The following is a 25688-nucleotide window of genomic DNA, read 5'->3' as shown; positions in this document are numbered from 1 at the left end:
TTGAATCTTCGATTATATATCAGTCCTGTACCACTGTGGTCATTTTATTTTTCCTTTACGTTGTTTTGCCTTTTTGAGGGCGGAGGCGACAATTTAACACACGGCATATTATAATTAAGGAAAATACTTTAATCATTAAATAAAAATAAACACACAAACTGATATAACTTGATATGCTATATCAAATTATAAAATTACTTTTATTATAAAGTAAATTTAACAGATTCTATAAAATCATATCAGTTTATAAATTTCCTTTATATAATTTTTTTTTAATGTCTATAACACTTCTCTTTAATTAATATCGTCCGATAATAATACCGAGACAGTGGAAACAACCATTTCAACATCACCTTCATCAATTATACTCGGGCAAGACACCTTACAAAAACAGCGAAGGCAGGGACACAAAATTAAAATACCTGTCGTAAGGCAATAATGTATTTTTTTTAATAAGGCAATAACGTAATGGGCAGCAGCCGAAAGACCTACAAAAATTCAAAACACATGGCAAGACCACATGGGTCAATACGAAAAGGTGATGTGCAACTCAGTCCAGCTTTATCCTGTCCAAATCATTGATCACCCCTTCAAGCTGTTACCAAATAGAAACCATGGCTGATTACATTAACAACAAGGAAAAAACATTTGGTAATAGCGCCAAAGAAAATAAGTTAACAGCAACACAGCAGGCATACCTTGACAACCTGACGCAGGAAGTAATCCCCGTATCTCTTAGCTGGTTTGGATTCCATAACATGAATCGTGTCCTGCAGCAATTACCACTTATAATAATCCAAATCTTGCTTGGCTCTAGGAATTCTATGTTTAGTTTATATATAAGTACTTAAGAGTCACCAAACACAATAGAAGGTAAAGCAGAGCCACCGACAGTTTCCACGGCCTTGTCAATTTTTTTAATCATTTATCTCTTTAATGGGCAAGTAATCACCACTCATAATGATCCACCTCCATGTTAAAAAAACATGAGAAGATACCAAAAGAAGATACCAAGTACCAAGTAAGAAAAAAAAAACACATAAGAAATTAAGATAACAGAAGAAATCTAGACATACATCGTCAATGTAGAAATCCACATCAGCATTGGATGTGATTTTTCCATCACCATCAACAGCATGTGTCTTATGCTTGTATGTCATCAAAATAGTCCTGCGAGGCATAAGACAGAAAAGCTCAAGATATTGGTTTCACATATTATTGCACAAAGAAACGGAAACATTTCAGCCAAAACTGTACTCATGAACTACCTCAATGTAGGCTCGTCAACTTCCATATAATTTGCAAGCTTCCCGAGAGAAATGGTTGAATACACTTTCAAGAAGGTCCTGACACCTGATAATAACTGTTGTTGCTTCACTTCATAAAGAAACAGTTTCAACTGAAGCCTATAGGCATCCTGCAAGAAATAAATGTATTTGGTCAGAGGGAAAGCAAACATGCAACCAAATATATAGATTAATTAATTACCCCCGGAGCACTAGGGAGGTACAAGGGTTTTATGGAGTGGGGTGTTTACTTGACGTGTTTGCTTGACACACTAGAATTGTGATGGGTACTGGATCTAGAATAAAATTCTGGCATGATTTATGGTGCGTAGATCGAGGCTTCGAGCCCTTGAGGACAAATTCCCTACAGTCTTTAGGATTCTATGTGAACAAGAAGCATTTGTGGTGGACCTCATGGAGATGTTTGGCGGCTCAATCCAATGGAATGTGAACCATATGAGGGCGGCCCATGATAAGGAGTTGCTGATTTTTTCAGACTCTTGTACGCCATGAGATTTATAACTCAGAAACTGATAAGTTGTGGTGGATACCCGCTAGAAAATGTACATTTTCTGTTCCTTCCTTTTATAAGACCCTCATAAATCCGCAGCAAAATCACTTTCCATTGAAAAGTACTTGGAGAAATAAGTAGCCTCACAAGGCTTATATTTTTGCTTGGATAGCTTCTTTGGGCAATATTTTGACTATGGATAACTTACAGAAATGCCAGGTGATTGTTGTGGACTGGTTCTGTTGTGCAGGAAGAATGGTAAGACTGTGGATCATCTTCTATTGCATTGTGAGGTCGCCAAATCATTATGGGATGATGTGTTCAGAAGATTGAAATTAGCCTGGGTTATGCCTGCTATTGTGGTTGAGCGCCTAGCCAGTTGGAAGAATCTAGGCAGAATTCCACAAATCATAGGTATGTGAAAGATGGTTTCTACATGTATTCTATGGTGCCTATGGAAGGAACGAAATGATTGGACTTTTGAAGATAAAGAGCGCTCATTGGAGGGAGATTAGATTGTTCTTTGTGAAAACTTTATTCCTTTGGGCAAATGCTGTAGATTTCAATGGCCTAGATTTTTATGATTTTCTCGTTTCTATTTTTTCCTCCTAACTAGGTGTAAACTCTTGTATACCCCTTTTGTACTTGGACCATGCCTATTCTTTTTAATATAATCGGTTGCCTATAAAAAAAAATTAAACTCCCTCCCTCCCTCAACTCTTGAATTTTTGGTAACCCCAATGTGGAAGGACAGGAAAATAACAACCAGCACCACCTCAAAAGAGTTTTCTAGCTATTCCCACAAACAAATGAAAGGGAAATTTTAACGACATTGTGCTTCCACAAAGTGATGGTTTAACCATAGATGCAGCTTGAAAATGGTGAAAAAAGTGGGTACCTTGTTCAGAAATGTCTGATATTGCATACTTGTGAATTTATGAATGCTCACATCATGATGTTATAAATACAACAGCTTTTAAGGATGAATTAGTTAACGAGTTTAAGAATCCTGAATCTAAACTTAGTTCCCAACTTATATTGTACACTGTTGTGACGGGTTAGGATCCCCTGAGAGTTCCTGGGCTACTCCACGAGGTAAATTTTACCAAATCTACCTCAACCATTGCTTTCAAATTCAATAGCTTGGATTGAATTAAAATTCGTTTCATTATTATCCATGTTTAGCACACTAGATTTGAATTTCAAAGTGATAGAATGATTAATATGGAAAATTCCAAACCAATGACTTTGAAAGCAGTGGTTGAGTTAAGATCCACCTTGTGGAGCACCTAACAACTGGGATCTTGATCCGTTTATTATGAATAGCAACAATCAAAACTTTTACAACTGGTTTTCATGATAAATCTTCTCACTGGCTATTCAACTTTCCCCGGAAAACCCCTTTTTAGCTTTAAAAAAATTTACTACGAAATGGTTGGTTAAGAGCTCAACTGGCAACTTCTTTAGTCAAACAAATATCTTTGTTTCTATTCTAAAAAATTAGCTCATGACAACAGGGATTGGAAAAAGAACCGCTAAAAGAAATAGAATCTTAAATGATAAATCCAAATCTTTTCCAAGTATATGGGCTAAAAAAAAGGATAGTACATACCTGGTTGTAATTTACAAGTGGCTCCTCAAAACTTGGAGCTGAAGGGGTAATGAACTTTGGGCATGCATAAGAAAATAGCTCATCATAAATAGCAAATGCCTCATCATCATATCTTTGCATTCTGATCATCTTTTCACCGTACTTCTCCCGTAATTGAGAGTTCACAGTTTCATCAACAAGCTTCACTTGGGGACAAAGTGAGAGGCAAATTGCCAGCAAGGCATACATCTGCTCATTTTTCTTTAGTATCTGCTCATACTGTGGAGACTTCTGATGATATTGCTTGGTCTTGTAAATGTACAAAAGAATCTTATTGAATTCACGAATTGCCTCCACATACCTGTAAGAAAAGTTACATAGACATTGAGCTCAATAAGCAGAACAAGAAAAAAATGAAATCTTAACATTTTTTGTTTTATTGGTAATTACGCATGCGCCCATGGGTCATGAACCCACAATCCAACCTTGCACTACATTCTTATAAAGAGGGAAAATTTCAATGGATCTAAATTTCAGTAGCAGGAAAATAAATATGGTGATATGACAACCAAATACAATCATTTCCTCCCTTTCTGTTATTTATTTATTTCTTTAGGGGGGTAGCTTCAGAACAAGCTCCACCTACAGTTAGAAACTCCTTACTCTCATAATTTCTTATTGTTTTGGAGAGTTTGCCCATATTTAGCATGTCAACGAAACACGTTGCAAATATCTGTGAAAAAATAGTGGGAAGGATTTTTTTTTTTTTATAAGTAAATAAATTATATTATCAAAGAATAGGCAAAAGCCCAGTACAAAGTATAGTTTCCATAGCTAGGTATGAGCGATGGACATCAGAAAATCATGTATCTCTAAGCCATTAAAATCAACCGCTATGGTCCAATTACAAAGAGTTCTAAAAAAGAAAACTTTCAGTTCCTCCATTGATCTCTCTTTGTCTTCGAAGGTCCTTGCATTGCGTTCTTGCCACAAACACCACATGATGCATATGGGTATCATCCTCCACACCTCTTTTATCTGTTGGTTGCCTCTCAAATTTGTCCAACTAGCCACCACTACTACAACAAGGCATAACCCAAGCCAAGTCAATTCTACCCAGAACCTCATTCCATAACCCTCTCACTATCTCGCAATGTATTAAAAGGTGGTCCACCGATTCGCCCCCCTTCCTGCACATACAACACCAATCTGCGATGATCACCCTACGCTTCCTCAAATTATCAGCAGTAAAAATCTTGCCTAGGGATGTTGTCCACACAAAGAACGCAGCTTTGGGAGGCGCCTTATGTCTCCATAATTTTCTCCAAAGGAACAGGATAGGTGTCTCTTGAGTAAGAGACTTATAAAAAGAGCTCGCCGAGAAAGTACCTTTAGCTGCAAGTATCCACCATAGACTATCTTGTGAATTACCCACTTCACAAGAATACAGGAGGCTATAAAAGGCTTCAAAACTGCTCATCTCACAATCTTGTGCCGCCCTACTGAAGTTGATGTTCCATTGGATTTGCTCCCCTGATCTTACCCTTACATCTGCTACTGAGGCATCAATATCTCTTGCTACTCTAAACAAAGAAGGAAAAGATTCCTTTAGAGCAACATGGTCACACCAAGTGTCATACTAGAACTTAATACGGTTTCCTTCTCCTAGACAGAATTGAGTATGGCGTGAGAACACCTCCCACCCTATGTTTCCACAAACCCACTCTGTTCGCTCCTCTCACTTCTTTTGTGCACCCCCCCCCCCCATAGTTCCCCATATTTGCTCTCTATTACCATCTTCCAAAGGGCTTCAGGTTCTTTATGATACCTTCACAACCATTTACCTAACAACGCCCGATTGAAGGAATATTATCCGAAAATGATTAGGTGAGGCTCTACGTAACAGTGAAATATTTGAAAAAAAAAAAAAGAGAGATAACAGAGGTGAGGAATAGCTTTTGGGAAAGTATTAAATTATTTTTTATGGGTAATCGAAAATTTCAATGAATAGCACAGAGGCTTAGCCTAGGAGGGGGGAATCAATGTATTTGGCAAGTGACCAAAATTTATTTGCACAATTGACCGAGTTAAGCTTGGATCCCAATCTAAGATTTCCTGCTAACCACATTTCCAATAAACCACTTGAAACCTTTTCATACTCTGAATGACTCTTATTCATTAATTGATAAGGAGAACCTTGTCTCTTGGCTCCAATGAAACCAAAGCTTGCAGGGACTATTACTACAACACAAAAAAGTTCTACGTCCTTTGATGATATTTAAAACAACGGGGTTGTTATTCAGGCCTCAAGAGCACCAGCTTCAGGTTTCTTTGGCATGCTAATTTATTATAGCTCACCCCCTTCCTCCTTTTAATTTTTTTTATTTCCTTCTCTCAAATAGACCGGCCAGTAGGTGAAGATGTTCAAGCGGAGGCAAGAACACCAACCAAGGCTTGTTTTCTACTTCCAACATAAACATACTAAAAAAATTCTCTACTTGTCAACTGATAGCGCTTCCAACCTTGTTATTTTGATTTTTTTTTTTTTTTTAACATGCAACTCTGAACTCTTCCTACAAGGGAATATTCCAAATTATCGTTAGGCTAAATAATTTTCAAGAAATAGGGAAAACATCTACGACCTATCATTCAAGCTTATACGATCCTAAAAAGGACTGGTGAAAATCCAAAATTTTATTCTATAAATTAAAAAAGAAAATAAAATCGAAATAACAAAACTAGAATAATGCATACTGAAGAGGAGCAGCATTAAAGGCAGATACTGAAATGAGATCAAAATAGTTACTATGAATAACAAGACATAATGGAGGAGGCAATTAACTAACGTACCTCCGCAACATAAGGTTGGCAAATCCATAATGATATATGGCAGTGATGTGACTTCCTATCACACTTGTGTAAACGCCTTGTTGACTAATGTCGATGGGAAGTAAGCATTTTAAACCAGTATGATAATCACCTAAAAGGCAATGAACTCGCAACAAGCCCACCATACTGAAATAACCCAACACCTTCAATACATTACTTCCACCATCGTAATCATATCCGTCATTTGCAGTAAACTGTTCTAGACCTTCCTTCTCCTGCTCAAGAATCTGAATGATCATGGACTTCTCAACAAGCGCTTGCAAGTAGTTGAGTACACCATACACATTCCAAGCCTATTATAAAAATAATAAATCTACTATTGAGAAAAACCAAACAAATAATAATAAAGGAAAACATCAAATTTTAATTCCTTCTTTTATCTCTCTCCACACATTTATCGGAAACAAAAGCTTACAGGTTCCACAGCATGAGCTCCTTTTTCTTTTTCTTTTTTTTCTTTTTTTACCCATTCCGGATATTCAAAATTTACCCTCAATTAGCTTTTCTCCAGCAACCGGAAAATAATGGAAGAATATTCCTACTATTCTCGGAAAGCATAAATAAAACAAAAACAATAGAAAAAACACCTGGTCATACTCCCTGAGAAGCGCAATCTCCTGGTCGGTCTTGTTCTTCATTTTAGCCCTATACTGGCAAAAGCTCTGAAACTGGTAGACAAACTCGTCGACCATGTCCCAGAGCCACTGATTGGGCAGCTGCATGTTGACGACCCCGTGAAGCACCACCTGGAAGAGGCTGCAGTAATTGTCCCAGGAATCGATCCTCTGCTTGAGCGTTGGGGAAAGCCTCGCGTACAAGTGCCGGAACCACATCTCGCGGTAGAGGAGGCAGAACACGTGGTCGTTGTCGACGTAGTGGGCAACGGCATCGACGGAGGGCCACGGGGTGTCCTTGAAGAGCCGCTCCGAGAGGGTCTGGAACGACGTCTCGTACATCTGGTGGATCTCGTATACGTTCTTCTCCCGGATGTGCCTGTAAAGGTGCACCGCGAACGACTTCACCGAGTCCGGCACGAAGTTCGGGTCGTACCCGAGGACCTCATGGGATTGAGATGAAGCTGGAGCTGCCGAGTTGGCTGGTGCGTCTTCGTAATCGAAGCTCGCCATGACTTGGAAATAAGGCTATGATTGAGCAATAGTAATGAACGCGAGGAGCTGAGAGAGGACGACCGGGACGGAGTGGAGAAAAGAGGAGAGGAGTGGAGAGTGGAGACGACAGAGGGATGTTTAGGGTTTAGTTTTGCGAAAAACGGATCGATCTGGCTATTGGGCTCGGATGGGGTTTGGAATGGAATTTGGACCTCTTCGTCAGTTGCGAGAAACAGATCGATCAGGCTAGTGGGCTCGGACGGGGTTTGGAATGACATTTGGGCCCTTCGTGATTGAGGTCTGTTCAAGATAATTATAACACCACTTTTTTTATGCACAGTTATCTCATGTAGATGATGTGCAGTCAGCTTATATTTAAAAAAAAAAAAAAAAAATTAGTTATGAAAAATAGAACTTCCATTCAACCAAATAATTCAAAAGGGTAGCGTATTGTAAATCATCAACGATACACGAAGTCCGGCGCTCAACGTTCCTCACCGACAACAGTTCATCTCCTAATGAAAACTGCCTAATCTCAACCCTGTCAACATAATCAGGCTTCTTCAAGTCATCAATAACTGGCTGAAGCAACCCAATGATCCAATTCTCGATACCACTTCAAGGAAAAGCTCTTTGATACTTGTGGCCAGTCTACAAAGCTGGTGCCACCACGCCTACTCTTCGCACCAACTGCTTGGTTTCTATTCCTCAGAGTCCAGAGCTTATCGAAAGCAACACCCACGAAGAAAAAGACAACGAATAGTCCAACTATATTTCGACTTAACCGAGGGCAAGGGGATCGAACATATGACTTCCTTTTGGGTTCTAAGTTTATATAAGATTAGGTCGTTCTCAAGAGAAGCAAAGAGAGGAAGGAAATGGAAGAACTGGTTTTTGTGGAGAATGGTGTGAAATCGAGTGGGAAGCAAAGAGAGGAGGGACTCGAGGAGAGAGGAAAACAAAACGGTGCAGAGAGAGGTACAACAAAAGGAAAAGTATAGTTGCAGCACAATTGTGTACTAATCTGTGCACCAATGTGATGTGATTGGTCAAAAAATATATTTTATTAAAAACAGTGTTAATTTAAATTTTAAGTATGAATAAATCAGTGTTGGTACACAGATTAGTGCGCAACTGTGCTTATATGTAGCAAAACTCATAACAAAATGGTGTATTAAGAATTCATCCACGTCAGCGGCCGCTTACATGGCGCTTACCCCCATCGACTGCATCCAGATTTTTTCTGATAACACCCATGTCATCCAATAGTTAAGGATAATTAGAGAGGGACACTTCCGCAAACATTTTGGCGGGTATTTTAGTGTGGTTACAACTATGATTTCCAATGGCCCAAACTTAGGACGCGGCTTACAAAGAGTAATGATACATACACTATATATTTTTACAATATATTTTACAATAATATCATAAGAGGATATTTTTATAAAATAATGTTATTTTTATAAGGTGTCTTACAAAAATACCTATCATTTAACACATTATTGTGAAATATATTGTGTGTAAATCACTTTCCGCTTACAAATATAATTAATTATTATAATTTTTTAAATAAAATGTAATAAATAATTTAATTTTTTAAAATTTTAAAATAAAAATAATATAAAAAATTATATTCTAATAATATTTTATTCAATATTCAATTCTCATTTCATTACATCTCAACTCACTATCCAAATCTCTTTTAATATACTTAAAATGATTAAGTACATCACTTTAAAACCGATGATTCAAGTACATCGATATAATGTATCCAAAAAAAAAAAGTACATCGATATAACACTTACAATGTCTAAAAATAATTCAAAATTCTTACCAAAGATATATGGATAACCTGTACCAAAAAGGGATGAAAACATGGAAAAAAAAAAAAAAAGGATTTGCTTCAAATAAATTGGTTCTCCCATTCTTCCTTTTTTTTTTAAGCATGATCTCCCGAAAAATCATGTTTAAATTATAATTATTGTTAGGAGACAAGCCAGAAATATGAAAAAACTAATAATTATTTCTAATTTGTTATAAATCAACTTGTATTGTATGACTACATTTAGCCATCATTATTGACCAGATCTTAGCCGTCAATTAAGACTTTTGTATCCCTATATATATGGGCATATTTTCTAAGTTTATATATCAATAATATGAAAACCTCTCTCTCTTTTGTCTTTGAAACTCTCTCTATTTTCATTGATTCACAATATGTTATCAGAACGATGCGATTTTTTCCACCGCCTACCAGGCCAACTCCACTAGAGGACAAATCGTGAATATCGCATGTTCATGTTTCTTCCTTTCTCACAAAGAAAACCACACCAAGAAATCGCTTTGAGATCGTCATCCATGGAGTGGGTTCGGGGTGAACCAATGGGTCATGAAAGCTTTGCAACCGTGAATTTAGCAATACCCAGAAACGGTTATGCTTATGCTTCTTTGTAAATGGTCATGAAATCCTCTGAATCTTCCTGCTCTGTGTCGCTGAAGAACGAAAAACAAGTGCCCGATCAGCTATCCACTTGCCCCCAAGTAATTCGGTGTCTTGGAGATGATCGCAGCGTCGAAGAACAGTGAGGAGTGGGGTTGCCTGATCATCCCTGTTACAGCCAAAACCCGCATCAGGTTCTTCCAGGAGGCCTGATTCGGTCCAACCTTTGGTATGCTGCCGAAACGCGGGCGTTCAAGAAACCTCACCGCCACCGAACCGATCTCATAGGAGAGAACAGAATCCACGGAGATCTCTCCGTGTTAGGACAAATGTGGCCGCATTGAAACTTTCGCTTTTGTAGCTTCATCATCCAAAAATGTTGTTCAGGAGGCTGGTGGAGGTGGAACCACCAAGCCTTGTAAGAGACATAATCGGAGCAGCGATCATGATGATCGGAGTTGTATTGCCCGTCGGATATATGATGTTCCGAAACAAGCGTGTCTCCTCCTCTTCTTCCTCTTACTCCAAACAGACAAAAAAAGATTTATATAGAGAGACTGAAAATGAGAGCTTTGGATTTGATTTACATATCGTAATGTATGAAGAAGAAAATAGAGGGAAAAGGATTTAACAGATCTTTCAAGTAAATGAAAATCCGACGATGATTTATAAGTTCTTGGGTTCGGAACCGGCGTCAAGATCTACGATGACCAGATTGCCAAACCGGGCTCTATCATTGTTCACTAGCGTGGGAAGACACCATCGCCGATCCGCAGCCTGATGAAGGCCTCAAGAAGCTCTGAAAGCACTTTGCTTTCTCCTTTCGATCTGGATCCGGCAAGGAATCCGATGGAGGAAATAAGAGATCAACCCCATACCAGGAAAGGAAATATTGGTGGTTCTCGTTCACCATGGCACGCCAGATAGGGGAAAATCGAGATCTGAGGGTTGGCAGTAGAGCTGGAAATCCTGTCACTCGCTTTCGTGACCGGTAATCCCTGTAGCACTTGGAGCAAAGATTCATGATAGCTCGTCCCGTCGTTTTGTTCAGAACCCATGTCTCTCTCCCTCGGTTTGACTGCCTTCAGATTGGAGGGAAAAAAAAAAAGTCAAAAATGGGTTGCTGGAAGATGACGAGTAAAAATTGATGACTAGAAAGTTATGATGATTCTGAAGGTAGTGGTCTTCTATTTCAAGTAAGTATTTCAATATATTATTTACAATCTTTAAGGTGAGTATTAAAGATTATATTTTTTATTATTACTTGATAAAATTCTATATTTATTCACATAGTTTACATCTCAGTTATATCTATGGTGAATTAAAATTTTCATAATTTACATTTTAATTATATCTGTTGTCAATTTTTATTCGCATAGTTTATATACAAGTTTTCAATTATCTCCAATTTTTATCTCCAGCCACACTTGTCGAGTCATGGACGGATCCATTTTTTCAACTATCTACAGTTTCTACTAACGCACCGTTTTCTTCAGTCCATTTACTTGCTGTTGATCCTTTTTAATGTTACCAAAATGGGGAGAAGTGTTAGACTAAAACATTAACATTGTTTGAATTTCTAAATTTGTTATATATGTTTGGAATTATATTCATACTTTTGCTTGAAAAACTAACGCACATTCTCAGTGGGAACTTAAGTATTAATACAGGTTTTAGGTTCTATCAAGTATTTGTCATCATAAAAAACGAGGAGATTGTTGAAGCCAAGATTTCAAGTTTTGTATAATTATATATCTACATATGAATTTTGATGATAACAAATGAATTTAAAGAATAAATAAGTCTTAACCTCAAGTTGTCTACACAATGGAGTCAAGCACATCAAAAAAATAAGTATGAGCAAAAATGGAGCAATTTCACATTAAAGTGATATAGTAATGCTTAAAAATTCAAAATTAAGATTAATACTCAAAATTAATATTTTATCATAAAACATTAAAATACATTTTCCACATGTGTATGAATATTTTGAAAATTAAATTTGAAAATTTTGAAAGATGATTGATTGTCATCTTTCATATGTGCATGTTTTATTTGAATATTTTCAAAAGTGATTGATACTTTTTTTGACTTATGCAAAATGTAGATGCTTTTGTTTGAAAATTTTGAAAAATAAAATATGCTCATTTTGTCATATGCAAAAAGTAAAAAGATTATGTTTGAATTTTTTGAAAAGTAAAGTGTGCTCCTTTTGTCATATGCAAAAAATAAAATATTAGGTTTAAATTTTTTGAAAAGTAAAGTGTGCTCATTTTGTCATATACTAAAAGTAAAAGATTAGGTTTGAAGTATTTAAAAAATGAATGATGTTGTCTTTGACAATTGAAAAAGAAGAACCTTTTATTTAAATTTTTTGAAAAAAATGAATAATATTGTCTTTGACATGTGAATCTTTTTAAATTTGAATATGAAATCTTATATGCCTATAAATAGATCATTTAAGAGTTTCACATTTACAATATCTAGAGCATACAACATTCATTCAAAGTTTTTATTCTCTCTTCTCTAAGCATTGGACTTTAATTCTTGTTCATTTTGAGAGAGATATAGTTTGCGCTGTATTGTTCTTATTTCACTCATTGAGGAGTGTTTTCTGATAACCTACCCACTATCAGCTCTTGTATCAGTAAAAGGGTGTGTATAACCATTGTGCATGTAGAAAGTGTTCTACACAGGGAATAGTCGAATCTCTATGTGTAAGGTGATTGCAAGTGTAGAGGGTGTTCTACACGGATCCTTTGCAGCGGTGTTGTTCAAAGGTATAATAGGTTTCTATCTCTACCAGAATGAGGTTGAATAGTGAATTTGGGAATTTTCAAATGGTAACTTGAACCGAGAACGTAGGCAGTGAGGCCGAACCTCGTTAACATACTGAGTTTGTTTCTCTCTTACCCTTACTTTTTATATTTATTATTATTTCATATTTTGTTTATATTTTATATTGTATATTTGATTTATAATTGTTATTTTTTTTAATACAACTCAATTCACCCCCCCTCTTGTGTTAATCATCTGGGCAACAGATATAAAATGCCTGAAACTTCTAATCTGAAAATGTGATATATAAATCACAAGTCGGTTTCTCACAAAAACAATATTGATATGCTTTTAAAGTGGTTGAAATTATATTGGAATTTTTATTAGTTTGAAAATTACTAAGAGTTTGGATATGCATAATTAACTGGATATTTATATGGATTACTGGATCATGACATATATATATATATATATATATATGAAAATCCCTAAAAGATATAAAATGCCTTAAACTTCTAATCTGAATACAAACAGAAATATGAATTCTATCAAGTTTCAAAAATTCTTATATAATCTAAAACAATCCAAACGCACGTGGAATAAGCTATTTTCATATATTTTTAGTATCCATATTAAGTTATTGCAGTTTATATAGATGATTTAAATATCATTGAGGCTCTAAAAAGAGCTCATGAAATTTGCACATATTTAAAATATAAATCTGAAACCCTTGTGACTTCAAGGGGGAGATGAATAAAATTATTAGTTCTGAAATACCATCTCTTAAATACAATTACTATTTCAGATTCATATTACGGTTTTGTAAGAAGTGTGCATTATTAAATAAGAAATAAAATGGAGTACACAGAACATCTACTAGAAGATAGAAACACAAATATGAATATTTATGAAATATTATTTTATTATCTTGAAACAAAATTACAGAAATTTAAGGCTCTTTGCCTCATTTCTTTAAACACTCTTGTTATTCAAGAATCTGCATGACATCCTTATTTAAAGGAGTAGGCAATCGAAAAGAAGATTTAAGTAATGATTTTAAATTCATATTCTCTTACTTTATTGCTCATATCTTCATATTGGACTTCATCAGAAGTCGCTGAAAGATAGAAATATTCTCGTGAAGTTTGTCAACCCCACAAGTTTTGAATTATAGTCGCTGAGAAAATGCGACAATGGATGACGAGTATCGGGTACCGAGACTCACAAGCTCGTAGATAGTTTCATTATCTGACTTATTAGTCAGATCATTATTATATTGCATTATAGCACCTACTGTAGAACAGAAATAACTGGTGAATGACGTGCAGAATACCTCATATATTGGTCATGAGAAGATTACTGAGCCATTGCAGAGTAAGAATGCAGAAAGAGAGTATAAAGTAAGAATACAGACTAATTACAGAAAAGTGAAGAAGATGATATGCGAATGAAGATGAGTTGAATATCTCTTTTATAGAGAAAAATATGACAAAACATCTCTATTGCTTCACAGTATCTCTCATGAAGCATCTCTCTACAAGAGACAAGAGATGTAGCATCATAGCTCTGCGGCGCTTGACGGCTACATAAGAACTGAAAAATTCTGCGGTACTTGTCTGGTCTAAAAAGCTGGCCACCGTTTTTGTTGAAAAATAAGGTTAGCGGCTTAATTTTGATGAATTCTCCACTAACTGTATTATTTACAAGAATTCCATAAGAGCATAACTCCAGAAGAGTATTGTTGCCCAGATGACTAATACAAGAGGGGGGTGAATTGAGTTGTATTAAAAAATAACAATTATAAATCAAATATATAATATAAAATATAAACAAAATATGAAATAACAATAAATATAAAGAATAAGGATAAGAGAGAAGCAAATTCAGTATGTTAACGAGGTTCGGCCTCACTGCCTATGTCCTCGCCTTAAGCTACCCCTTGAGGATTTCCAAATTCACTATTCAACCTCCTTCAGGTGGAGATAGAAACCTATTACACCTTTGAACAACACTGCTATAAAGGATCAGTGTAGAACACCCTCTACACTTGCAATCACCTTACACGTGGTGATTTAACTATTCTCTGTGTAGGAAACTTTCTATACGCACAAGGGTTATACACACCATTTTTCTGATACAAGAGCTGATAGTGGGTAGGTTATCAGAAAACACTCCTCAATGAGTGAAATAAGAACAATACAGCGCAAACTATATCTCTCAAAATAAACAAGGATTAAGGCTCAATGCTTAGAGAAGAGAGAATGAAAGCTTTGAATGAATGTTGTATGCTCTTGGTGTTGTGAATGTGAAGCTCTCAAATGATCTATTTATAGGCATATGAGACTTCATATTCAAATTTAAAAAGATTCACATCTCAAAGACAACATCATTCACTTTTTCAAAAACATCAAACCTAACTTTTTACTTTTGGCATATGACAAAATGAGCACACTTTCCTTTTCAAAAAATTCAAACCTAATCTTTTACTTTTTGCATATGACAAAAGGAGTACACTTTCATTTTCAAAAAATTCAAACCTAATCTTTTACTTTTTGTATATGACAAAAGGAGCACACTTCACTTTTCAAATATTTCAAACAAAATCATCTACCTTTTGTATAAGTCTAAAAAATCATTAATCACTTTTGAAAATATTCAAATAAAACATGCACATATGAAATATGACAATCAATCATCTTTAATATTTTCAAAGTTCAACCCTTTAATCAAGGCATGCACATATAAAAGATGACAATCAATCATCTTTTAAAATTTTCAAAAATATTCAAATTAAAAATATTCATGCACATGTGGAAAATGTATTTTAATACTTTATGATAAAATATTAATTTTGAGCATTAATCATAATTTCTAATTTTGAAGAGATTTACAACATTATTCTATAACTTTAATGTGAACTTGTTCCCTTATTGCTCATGCTTATTTGCTTGATGTGCTTGACTCCATTGTGTAGACAACTTGAGTTTGAGACTTCTTTATTCTTTGAATTCATCTGTTATCATCAAAATTCATGTGTAGATATATAATTACACAAAACTTGAAACCTTGGGTTCAACAAGTAGTGAATTTAATATTAAAATGATCTTGAATCAATATGATGAATTTCACTATAAAGTCTTGAAGTACTTTTATATGGACAAAACTCATCCCTTGAGTACTCCAATGGTTACTCGATTATTTGATGACCAGAAAGATCCATTTCGTCATTGTGAAGATAATGAAAAAATTATTGGTCCTGAAATACCTTATCTCAGTGCAATTGAAGTCCTGAATATGTGATTATTTTATCAACATGGATCAAGTTCTCAATTAATTGAATATGCAGATACAGATTATCTTTTAGATCCACACAAGAAGATCATTGCAATTCATAAGGAGAAATGTGACATTGATATCAAGTAGATACGGTCAAGTAATAATTTAACAAATTTATTCGCTAAAGCATTATCAACTGCAACATTTAAAAAGATTATGCAGAATATTAGAATGCGGAGACTTGAAGACTTATTATCATGCACTTTTCAAAGGAAGTAATGTATTGAAGACTTGTGCTGATTGTATTCTTTTTCCTTCGCTAAGGTTTTATTCCACTGGATTTTTCTTTGCAAAGTTTTAATGAGTCAATCGTAAAATACTTGACGGTACACATGAATAATACTGTATTATTTTTTCTTCGCCATTAGTTTTTTTCCACAAGATTTTTCCTTGACAATGTTTTAACAAGACATATTCTTTAAATATGGTCATTCAAAGGAGAAGTGTTATAAACCAACTTGTATTGTATGACCACATTTAATTGTCATTATTGACTAGGTCTTAACCATTAATTAAGACATTTGTATTCCTATATATATAGGCATATTTTCTAAATTTATATATCAATAATACGAAAACCTCTCTCTCTCTCTCTCTCTCTCTCTCTCTCTCTCTCTCTCTCTCTCTCTCTCTCTCTCTCTCTCTCTCTCTCTCTCTTATCTTTAAAACTATCTCTATTTTTAACGATTCACAACATAATTACTTTTTGAGAAACTCTACTTAGCATCCGGTTTAAAATTGCTACACCGCACACGTGATGTGGCGAACCCGGTCTGGCGCCACATCACGGTTCTTAGCTTTGCAGGAAATCCTCGATCCCGATTCCGATATCCTCCATTGAAACAAGCTATAGCCTCTCCTCATGCTTGATTTCATCACTGAAACCCTTCCTCTCCTATGCCCCTCTCTCTCGTGCTTTCTCTCTCTCTCTCTCTCTCTCTCTCTCTCTCTCTCTCTCTCTCTCTCTCTCTCTCTCTCTCTCTCTCTCTCTCTCTCTCGTATTCCTCTCTCACTTTCTCCCGTGCTCCTCTCTGTGATTCTAAGGCACAGTTGTCCCTTGTAAATTCAAGTCGACGTCGAAGAGAGACCGTGCCTGCATCCAGGGACCAGATCTGTGGCCACGCCACGGTAAGTTTTCGACCGAAACTTGGTTTTTGGTTCTCCAGTAAAGTGACGGGGTAAACTAGTTTATATGGTATACACTGATTTTTTGTTGGTGAGGCGTGATTGGAGTATGTGATTGTGTGTAATTTTTATATGCAGGTTGTTTTCTGTAAACTTTTGCATGAATTTTTGAATTTTTCTTGTGCCCTTCAGCTGTTTGATGGAATTACCAAGCTAAATGGACATTGTGTAGCCCGTATAAGAATCAGACTGGGTTTTATGGTTTTATTCTTTGAAAAGTTTTTGGTGGGGGATATACACAAGTTAGTTAAAGTGGTGCTGGAGAGAGTTTGATGAAGTTGAGGTGGATCTGTTTCGATAAAATCGCAGACTTACAATGCCCAGAACCATAACTACCAGTGCACCTACTTGAGACTTCAAAGCACTGGTCATCAAACATTTATGGGTCATGTTGGGTTTGTGACTTTGTTTGTTTCACATGTTTTTCATTTCATTTTAATGAGCCCCATTAGCCAGTTGATATATTTAATTGTTACGAACCATAAACCAATCTTTTCATCCTTTTTTTCTTTTGTTTTTTGTGCTGGGAATTGCTCATTAATCATAAACCAATGCCCAGATGATGCTAACGATTTGAACCATCTACACTAAAATCAAAGGAATAAGAGTACTCTTTAATCGCTTTAGTTAATAACTAGCATCAAATGGAAGGGCATGACCTATACAATTAAGACCATCAGAGAGTTAGCTTTTCCTCTTCTTTTCCTTTGATACAAGTAACAGGTGTTCCTAGTATATTGTATAGGTGATACACTGATCATAAACTCCTTAATTCCGATTCATTTATAAACTTATAAAAAGAAAAATAATAAAATCTTATTCATACTTGGGCTCATTAAAATTAGCCCCTCAGTGCATTTTTTTAACAAAAAAATAATATTTTGTATTGCTTCTCAATTTCTGGGGTCTACTTTCTCATGTGAAATGCTCGTACAGTGTGTAGGGAGAAGTAAGATGTGAATTTTTCATATGAGCGGATACTTCAATTGATAGAGGATAACATTCTGAGAAGAGAGAATGCAGTTTGGAGAGGGAGGATGGCGTATTATTGCGCGAGTATGAAGCTTAGAAAGGGAAGATAAACTAAGAGAGAGAAAGAGACAAATGTTCAGAAGGTTGAGGTCGAGTAAAATTTGCGGAGGTTCAAGAATAGAAATGCATGAATATTATTGTATTTGTACTGGGTTGAATCCATTGTAATAGTTTCTACTTGGTTTGAATAAGATATAGGGCACATGTAAATAGCTGGGTATTTTCTCGATAGTTTTTGTATGGATCAACTGTAATGTTACTCCCCCTTTGTTTTCTGCAAAGCACTTGGCCATTGAGGTGGTCATTATTTTATGCATAAATGAATTGTGTTAAGCCTGATTAGGTGTGAATTTGCAGGCTGTTGTGGTTTTGATGTACAAAAGGTATAGTGAACGTTTCAGTTATGGTTAAGTTGGTTTTTTGTTCTTTATGGTTTATATTCACCACAAACTAGCAAACCAAAAAAAGAAAAAGCCTAAGAAAAAACATATTCCAAGTAGCTTGGGGTGAAATATTGGAGAGGATGGGAACAATCAAAAGCTGTTCTGCAGGGATGGAAAAGCTTTAGAGTAGAACCGAGCTTTTAATAATGGAATGATATGTTCTGTGTTTTTAATTAAGATAAGATTGCATTTAATCTTTCTACTCGATTTTTCTTTGGTTTACTGGTAATGGGGACTATGATGCAGAGCTTCTTCCATGCAGAAACACCAGGGTATCTTTAATATCTTGTTTTTACTTCAAAAGAGATGACAATAAATGCTCAGGAAGAGAGTTATAGCTTAGATGCACCCAGGTATTTTAGGACAGATTCCAAGCAGCTTGGAATTGCTTTAGAATCTCTAGACGATGCTCATGATCTACGTAGCCAATCTCACAGGCCAAATCCCACCAGAAATTGTGCATTAATTATTTTTATAAATAACAATGAGATTATCTGAATTAAGTTCATATACATAATCTGTAACCTTCTTCACTACAGTGGAAATACATAATCTACACAAGCTACAAAGTAGGGTCTCCACAACACTCCCATGTGGATGCACACATGCTATACATCAGCTACACAAACTACACTATAGCATCTCCACAGCACAAGCTGCTGCAAACAAAACCGTCATACATAATCTACACAAACAGCATCTCCACAACTGGACACAACCATCATACATAATCTACACAAGTTGCACAACAGCATCTCCACAACACAACAAGCTACTGCACACAAAACCATCATACATAATCCACAAGCTGCACAATTGGGCAAAAACCAAGCTGCCAAAAACTCTTCCAAGTCCAGTCACACGATTATGCCAAAAACAATCACCAAGTTCTTGCACCTACCGGATCCTAAGTTACAAATGATCATTACTAGCACATCTCTGAAAACAGCACAAACAGATTAACAGTTAATAATTATGTCGAGTAATTTAGTAATAACTGACTAGCACATTAACAATTAAACTAGTCCGTACATTGTTTATATTTTCAAAATCTCCATGGAATTACACAGGTGAGTCATGTGAGAGATATGGGTAGAAAATAAGGGCAAGAGGATGATTACCCGAAAGGAAAGGTAGTGTATTGTTGCTGCTGCTGTCATGCATCAAAGATGGAAGACCATGACCATTTGGCAAAAGAAACAAACACCCATCGTCTAGCCATCTTTCATGTCTATGAGAGAGAGAGAGAGAGAGAGAGAGAGAGAGAGAGAGAGAGAGAGAGAGAGAGAGAGAGAGAGAGAGAGAGAGAGAGAGAGAGAGAGAGAGAGAGAGAGAGAGAGAGAGAGACCCCAAGTAAATGCATGACAAGTAAAGGCAAATCTCATGATGATCATGTCAAAATCAAACAAATTATGCAATCTGTAAAAGTTAAAATTGAGAGGGCACATAAAGAGAGGTAGAGAATCAACATGTTACATAATACCTTGAAGATATATTGTCAGCTTGTAATTAGTCAAATATATTTTGTAGGTTTGATGGATTTATAAATATATAAAGTAGCTTCACCCCTGAATAACCAGCTTCACCCCTAAATATATAAATACCTTGAAGTAGCATTTGTTAATGAGTTGGTTGCATACCTATTTAAATGTGAGTTTTGTTGTGCAAAGAGAATTACTTTTGGACTGTTTGTAAACTTGTATACCGACCCTGCTTGTTAAAGTGGTACCTTTTTATACTATATGAGAGAATATATGAGTATTTGGTTTATCCAAACCTCAAGTCCTGAGGTGAAAATGTTGGGAAGAGAATGATTACCACATTCTGTAGCTTATAACTTTAGTTAAAAATTAGAAAATTGATGCAGAAAAGGACAATCAATCTACTTGTATGGAAAATCATAGAGTCTAACCCATGTGGAAACTCTGTTTGTTGAAGATGTAAGAAAATAGAGTCTGTTCTATGTTCCCACTGGATAAAAAGAAGATGAATGCTCATACATATTACAAACCTGGAGGGGATTTTACATAAGACTCCAAGCACTACTTGGTCCCTGAAGGCAATCCATCTAGAATCCTAACCACAGCACAGCTCACGAATGGATTCTACCTATACTCGTGTATTGGAAATTTTACAATGATAAGTCACGGCAATGGTTCTGCCTACAAAAAATCTGGAACCTCTCCCCCACCCTAAAAGAACAACTAGCAATCCTAACGTTCCAAAATAACACCTCGTGACACAAAAAATACCTCATAAGCTTCAACTGTAGAGAAACATCTCAAGCTTCGATATTCAAAATAACAACATCAACACTCGTAACTACCCTAAGCTTCAGTATGTACCAAATAATAATTTGTAGAAACAGAAAAGAAGCTCTAGTTTTCACAATGACTTGCTCGAAATCCCAAATAAGACATAAAGATCTTAGTTTTACCCATTGAGGACCATTACAAATGCAATGAAAGCCATTGAAAGAGAGCTTAAAGCAAAGACATTATCTTTGGGGGCATAGTTTTCAAAAAAGAACAAATATTTGAAGCAAAAGCTAATGAAAAGAGATTTACCTTGAGAGAGAGAGAGAGAGTTGGGCCACACAATCTGAGAGATTTACCTTGAGAAAGAGAATGCTCTGAACAGATCGTCGGCAGGGATGAAGCTTTCTTCGGCGGTTCAAAGAGAACACGGACGAGTACGCCGATGCAGTGGAGCACATATGAAGGATGCTGGAGCGCGCCGGAAGGGGGGTGGGCTGGAGAAGATGTCGAATGGCAGGGGCGGGAGAAGATTTCAAATGGGGGGATGGAGGACATTTTCCAAATAACACCAAAACGCACGTTCGAGTAACAAACTAAAAAAAAAAAGATATTACACGTCAGGTGTGCGGTGTAGGCGGACGTATAGAAGGACTCTTATTTTTTTTACAGAAAATTAGACATCATCCCAAATCAGTTTAGAAATCTCGCTGGGCCGGTAGTTGGCCTGTACTGTAATTGTCTCTTTGTTTTGTCTTGTTTGTTTGTTTTTAGATTTGTATTATTCTCGTCTATTATGTTTTGGGAATCTTTGGAGGCACTTTGCTAATTAAACTCCCAATCATCTGCGGTTGATCTCATTGATTCTCAATGCCCTCTCTGCTCGCTTCCATGGTTTCTCTACCAGCTTCCACCAAAACCGCCTCAGAAAACCCACACGTTCTCTCAAAGCTCCATGATCATTCGCATAAGTCAAACGTGATTTCCCGAAATATTTCATTTTCGGGACTCGGGTTTTTTAATTCACAGCATAAGCCACAAAGAGAAATCAGAATTTTGGGAAGTTCTAATCACAACGAAGCTTTGGTTGGCAAGTTTCTTTTCCTCCTCCTCCTCCTGTTCATATTCTCTGTTATTGACTTGTCTAGATTCCAAAACCGTGATTTGACAAATAAAATGGGTTTGTTATCTAAATTAATACGGTCTTTGGGCTTTCAAAAACTAATGCGAGGTTGACTTTGTTTTGGCAGATTCTACAGCTCCGATATTGGATGTTCCACTATTGTCTTGTTTAGAGGTTAATCTTCCTAGTCCATTTTTTTTATTAGCTTTTATTTTGCATTTGCATTTGGATGAGTTGACGGGTAATCGTTTGTATTTTCCTTGAAAAATCAGAATCTAATGGGGAAGACTCTTGAAACTTATACATTACTAGAAATGATTCTTCTCTGCATAAACACGTGTGTTGGTCAAGGCCTAGACATCGTTTCTTGGCCATACTTCAGAAATTCGTAGAATTACTGTTTCTGTTAGTAACGCTGTGTTTCAACTTTCACCTGAGCATTTTTTAAGGCTATTGAAAGGCTAAAAACAAGCCGAGAAACTCAAAAGGGCAAGCAGAAATTCCTAGCCATGTACTCGAGCGTTTTTGGTGGAATAACGACAGATCCAGCAGCTATGGTGATCCCCATTGATGATCACATGGTCCACAGAGGGCACGGTGTTTTTGATACTGCAGCCATAATGGACGGGTCAGTGATTTTGGTTGTGGCAACAAAAAGAAGAAGAAGATCTGTACAGTTTTAATATTATCATTATAGAATATTATGAATATATCAGATAAGAACATTTCTACGACAGAATCTGTCATTGTGAACTTGAAACTTTACAAATCTTTCCTAGAGGGACCATAATCAAATCGTATCTTATCTATGGTATTTAAAATAGAAAACAATTACTTGTACCTGGTGAATAATATAATGAACTTTTGTTAGTGCTAGTAGAAATCAACCAGTATGTATTTAGTGTTTCAAGTATTAGATTATTTTCAAATTGGATAGATTACTAATTATTACAAATGCTTAAGTTGATAGAAAATGGCAAGTTTAATTGCTTCAAAATATTCTAACTCTCCCCTTGACAAATATGTCTAAACTTAAGATCCCACACATAGAAGTTTAAATTTAAATAGGAGGGAGAGTGGAATCAAGGATCGAACTTAGCATAGTATTCTCTATTATCTTCATAAACTAGTAATTGTCTTAAAAGACTAAGCTATTAAGAAAGAGTGATCCAGATACCTCCTTACTATATTCTAGTTTTAGTCTGGTTTTAAGCCATCTGTTCTTGCTGTATTTCTTCCCACCCCAGATACCTCTACGAGCTGGACCAACACCTTGACCGGATTTTAAGGTCTGCATCCATGGCCAAAATTGAACTCCCATATGATCGCGAAAGGATAAGAAGAATACTGATACAAACTGTGAGTGCTTCCAAGTGTAGAAAAGGATCTTTGAGATACTGGCTCTCTGCAGGACCGGGCGATTTCCAACTATCCCCATCTGGCTGCAATCAACCAGCTCTTTATGCTGTTGTAATCCAAGATCAAACACCATTTGATTCAAAGGGCATTAAAGTAATAACTTCATCAGTCCCGATTAAACCCCCACAATTTGCTACCATGAAAAGTGTGAATTACCTTCCAAATGTGCTTTCAAGGATGGAGGCAGAGGAAAATGATGCATATGCAGCTATTTGGTTAGATGGTGAAGGGATAGTTGCTGAAGGGCCTAACATGAACGTGGCTTTTGTTACAAAAGACAAGGAACTTCTCATGCCTAACTTTGACAACATTCTAAGTGGGTGCACAGCTAAGAGGGTATTGACTCTTGCGAATGAACTGGTTAGGGAGGGTAAGCTTCAAGGAGTAAAAGTAAGAAATGTGACTGTAGATGAAGGGAAGAAATCCAATGAGATGATGCTCATTGGCAGTGGAGTTCTTGTTCGGCCTGTAATCCAGTGGGATGAGCAGGTCATTGGTGATGGTGAGAACTTTTCTGCAATTTACTTTCACTGTGCACCCCTATAAATAGTTGTTTGTTTAGATATGTGAATACATGCAGGTATATGCATTTTATGTTTGTCACAAATCAAAATCGCATTAGTTTTTTAGCAGACTCAGTTATATACATGTCATTTGCACCAAAAGTTAGAGTGCTTTCTTTAATGCTAGTTTTGTTTTAAGGGATTTATTAGATATTTTGTGAGTTTATTTATGTGAAATCTTTTTGTGATTAAAACACTTCTCTTTTAACATAAGTATGTTGTTGGAGGCATAATTTCCTTCCAAAAATAGTTACCAGAAGCATCAGAAGTACTTCGGAGCTATTTTGGCACTGTCCAGTGCAGGTGGAGCTAATTTACTAAGGGGACAATATTGGAGCTTGAACATATTAAAGAAAAGAGTTATGCATGCATGTTTTAGTTTCTTCCCTGTGCACTGCACTACTCCATCGATTCTGGTTATCTAAGAAATTTCAAGAAGTAATGCATTGTTTATTATTCTGTGAAGCTTGGTTATTGAGTGGATTTAATGTTGCTTCTAGACGTCTGAAAGTTGACAAGTTGCAACTCTTGCTTCTTTCTAGGCAAAGAAGGTCCTGTGGCTCTCAATCTCTTGAGTCTCATCATTGAGGACATGAAATCTGGTCCCCCTACTGTCCGAGTTCCTGTTCCCTACTAAGCTTGCTTGATTCCTTCTCTTTGTGTTACATGACACAGCTTCGCAGTAAGACTCAATCCATCATGGTTGAGAACCGTGGAGTTCTGTCATTTTCAACCATTGCTGAGAGATCCATGGTGCTTTGCTACAAATAAGTGCTTTAAATTCTTGACGTATGCCCATTATCTCCACTACAGAAAGGCAGGCAATGTGATGCTTGATGACGGCCTATCTATTTGGTCTTGTACTTGTAAAGAAATATAACAGTAAGCTTCTGTAACAGCTTAATGTGAATGCATGCATGATACAATGCTAAAAATTCCTCTCAGATGGCGTCTTTGTGTTTACATCTTCTAGGAATAACAAATATGCGGATTGTACTAATTGCTTTAAATTTGCAATCTTAGCCATACAGAGTTCATGCAAAGTGTTTATCAATGAAGAGATTTCATAATTCCTCCTACCATAGTGGTGATAACTTTTCACATGTTGTGTTTGCACTATCTTTGGAGCTTTAATTTCACCATAATATTTATATATGTCCTATTAGAAACCGTAAAAATGTATTGAACTGGTAGTCTTCGGGGAAAATACATATTCGTACTTACAGAGCAAGTGGAGCGTTGATCTAAATTTATAATATGCTGGGCGGTTGTTGCCTACGCCATTGCTTTGCTACAAGTGATGCGAATTTGTTTTCTTCTAACTCCTCATTCCAAAAAGATATATTCCAAACAACATTGTAAGTACCATGGGCTGTGACCTGTGTGCCCCTTGGTTTGGGCGATCTTGAATATATATAATCTCAAAATTTCGGAACGACGACTTACTAATAAAATTGTTATACCATTATCTTTTTAAAAAAATAAAAATACAATGAACGATTAGAACATAATTGGGTTAAGGTTGTGTTTAGAAGTTGACGTGGTTTCAAATAATCTGGGTTGATCCGTGAATAATAATATTTTGTAAGTTTTATTGAGATGTATTTAAATATAAATGTATTGATATATATAGTTAAAAGTATGAAATATGTTCATATGAATTTAAACATTTTTTAAAAAAATTAAAAAAAAATAAATTTTATTAATAATTAATTTAAAATGAGTTGG

At 36.0% G+C, this 25688-nt stretch overlaps 3 protein-coding genes across 3 annotated transcripts; 2 read left to right on the top strand and 1 right to left on the bottom strand.

Moving 5' to 3' along the window:
- Nucleotides 1–329: 329 nt before the first annotated feature.
- LOC122316583 (eukaryotic translation initiation factor 3 subunit L) lies at nt 330–7552 on the bottom strand. Its single transcript, XM_043133221.1, has 7 exons — nt 6865–7552; nt 6239–6570; nt 3410–3749; nt 1269–1417; nt 1077–1170; nt 699–770; nt 330–595 (listed from the first exon to the last, which is right to left on the bottom strand). The coding sequence occupies exons 1-7, from the start codon at nt 7402–7404 to the stop codon at nt 551–553; spliced, it is 1572 nt and encodes a 523-aa protein (XP_042989155.1). The 5' UTR covers nt 7405–7552; the 3' UTR covers nt 330–550.
- A 2650-nt stretch (nt 7553–10202) lies between these two features.
- Nucleotides 10203–10457, top strand: LOC122316410. Its single transcript, XM_043132927.1, has one exon. The coding sequence runs from the start codon at nt 10203–10205 to the stop codon at nt 10455–10457; it is 255 nt and encodes an 84-aa protein (XP_042988861.1).
- Nucleotides 10458–21578: 11121 nt separating this feature from the next.
- LOC122316993 (D-amino-acid transaminase, chloroplastic) lies at nt 21579–25039 on the top strand. Its single transcript, XM_043133867.1, has 5 exons — nt 21579–21945; nt 22106–22152; nt 22428–22606; nt 23226–23899; nt 24503–25039. The coding sequence occupies exons 1-5, from the start codon at nt 21726–21728 to the stop codon at nt 24595–24597; spliced, it is 1215 nt and encodes a 404-aa protein (XP_042989801.1). The 5' UTR covers nt 21579–21725; the 3' UTR covers nt 24598–25039.
- Nucleotides 25040–25688: the final 649 nt, after the last annotated feature.

Source organism: Carya illinoinensis, chromosome 7, assembly GCF_018687715.1.
Source record: "Carya illinoinensis cultivar Pawnee chromosome 7, C.illinoinensisPawnee_v1, whole genome shotgun sequence".
Taxonomy (NCBI): domain Eukaryota; kingdom Viridiplantae; phylum Streptophyta; class Magnoliopsida; order Fagales; family Juglandaceae; genus Carya; species Carya illinoinensis.
The sequence above is the reverse complement of the archived record's forward strand: the minus strand, read 5'-3'. Positions and strand labels throughout refer to the sequence as shown.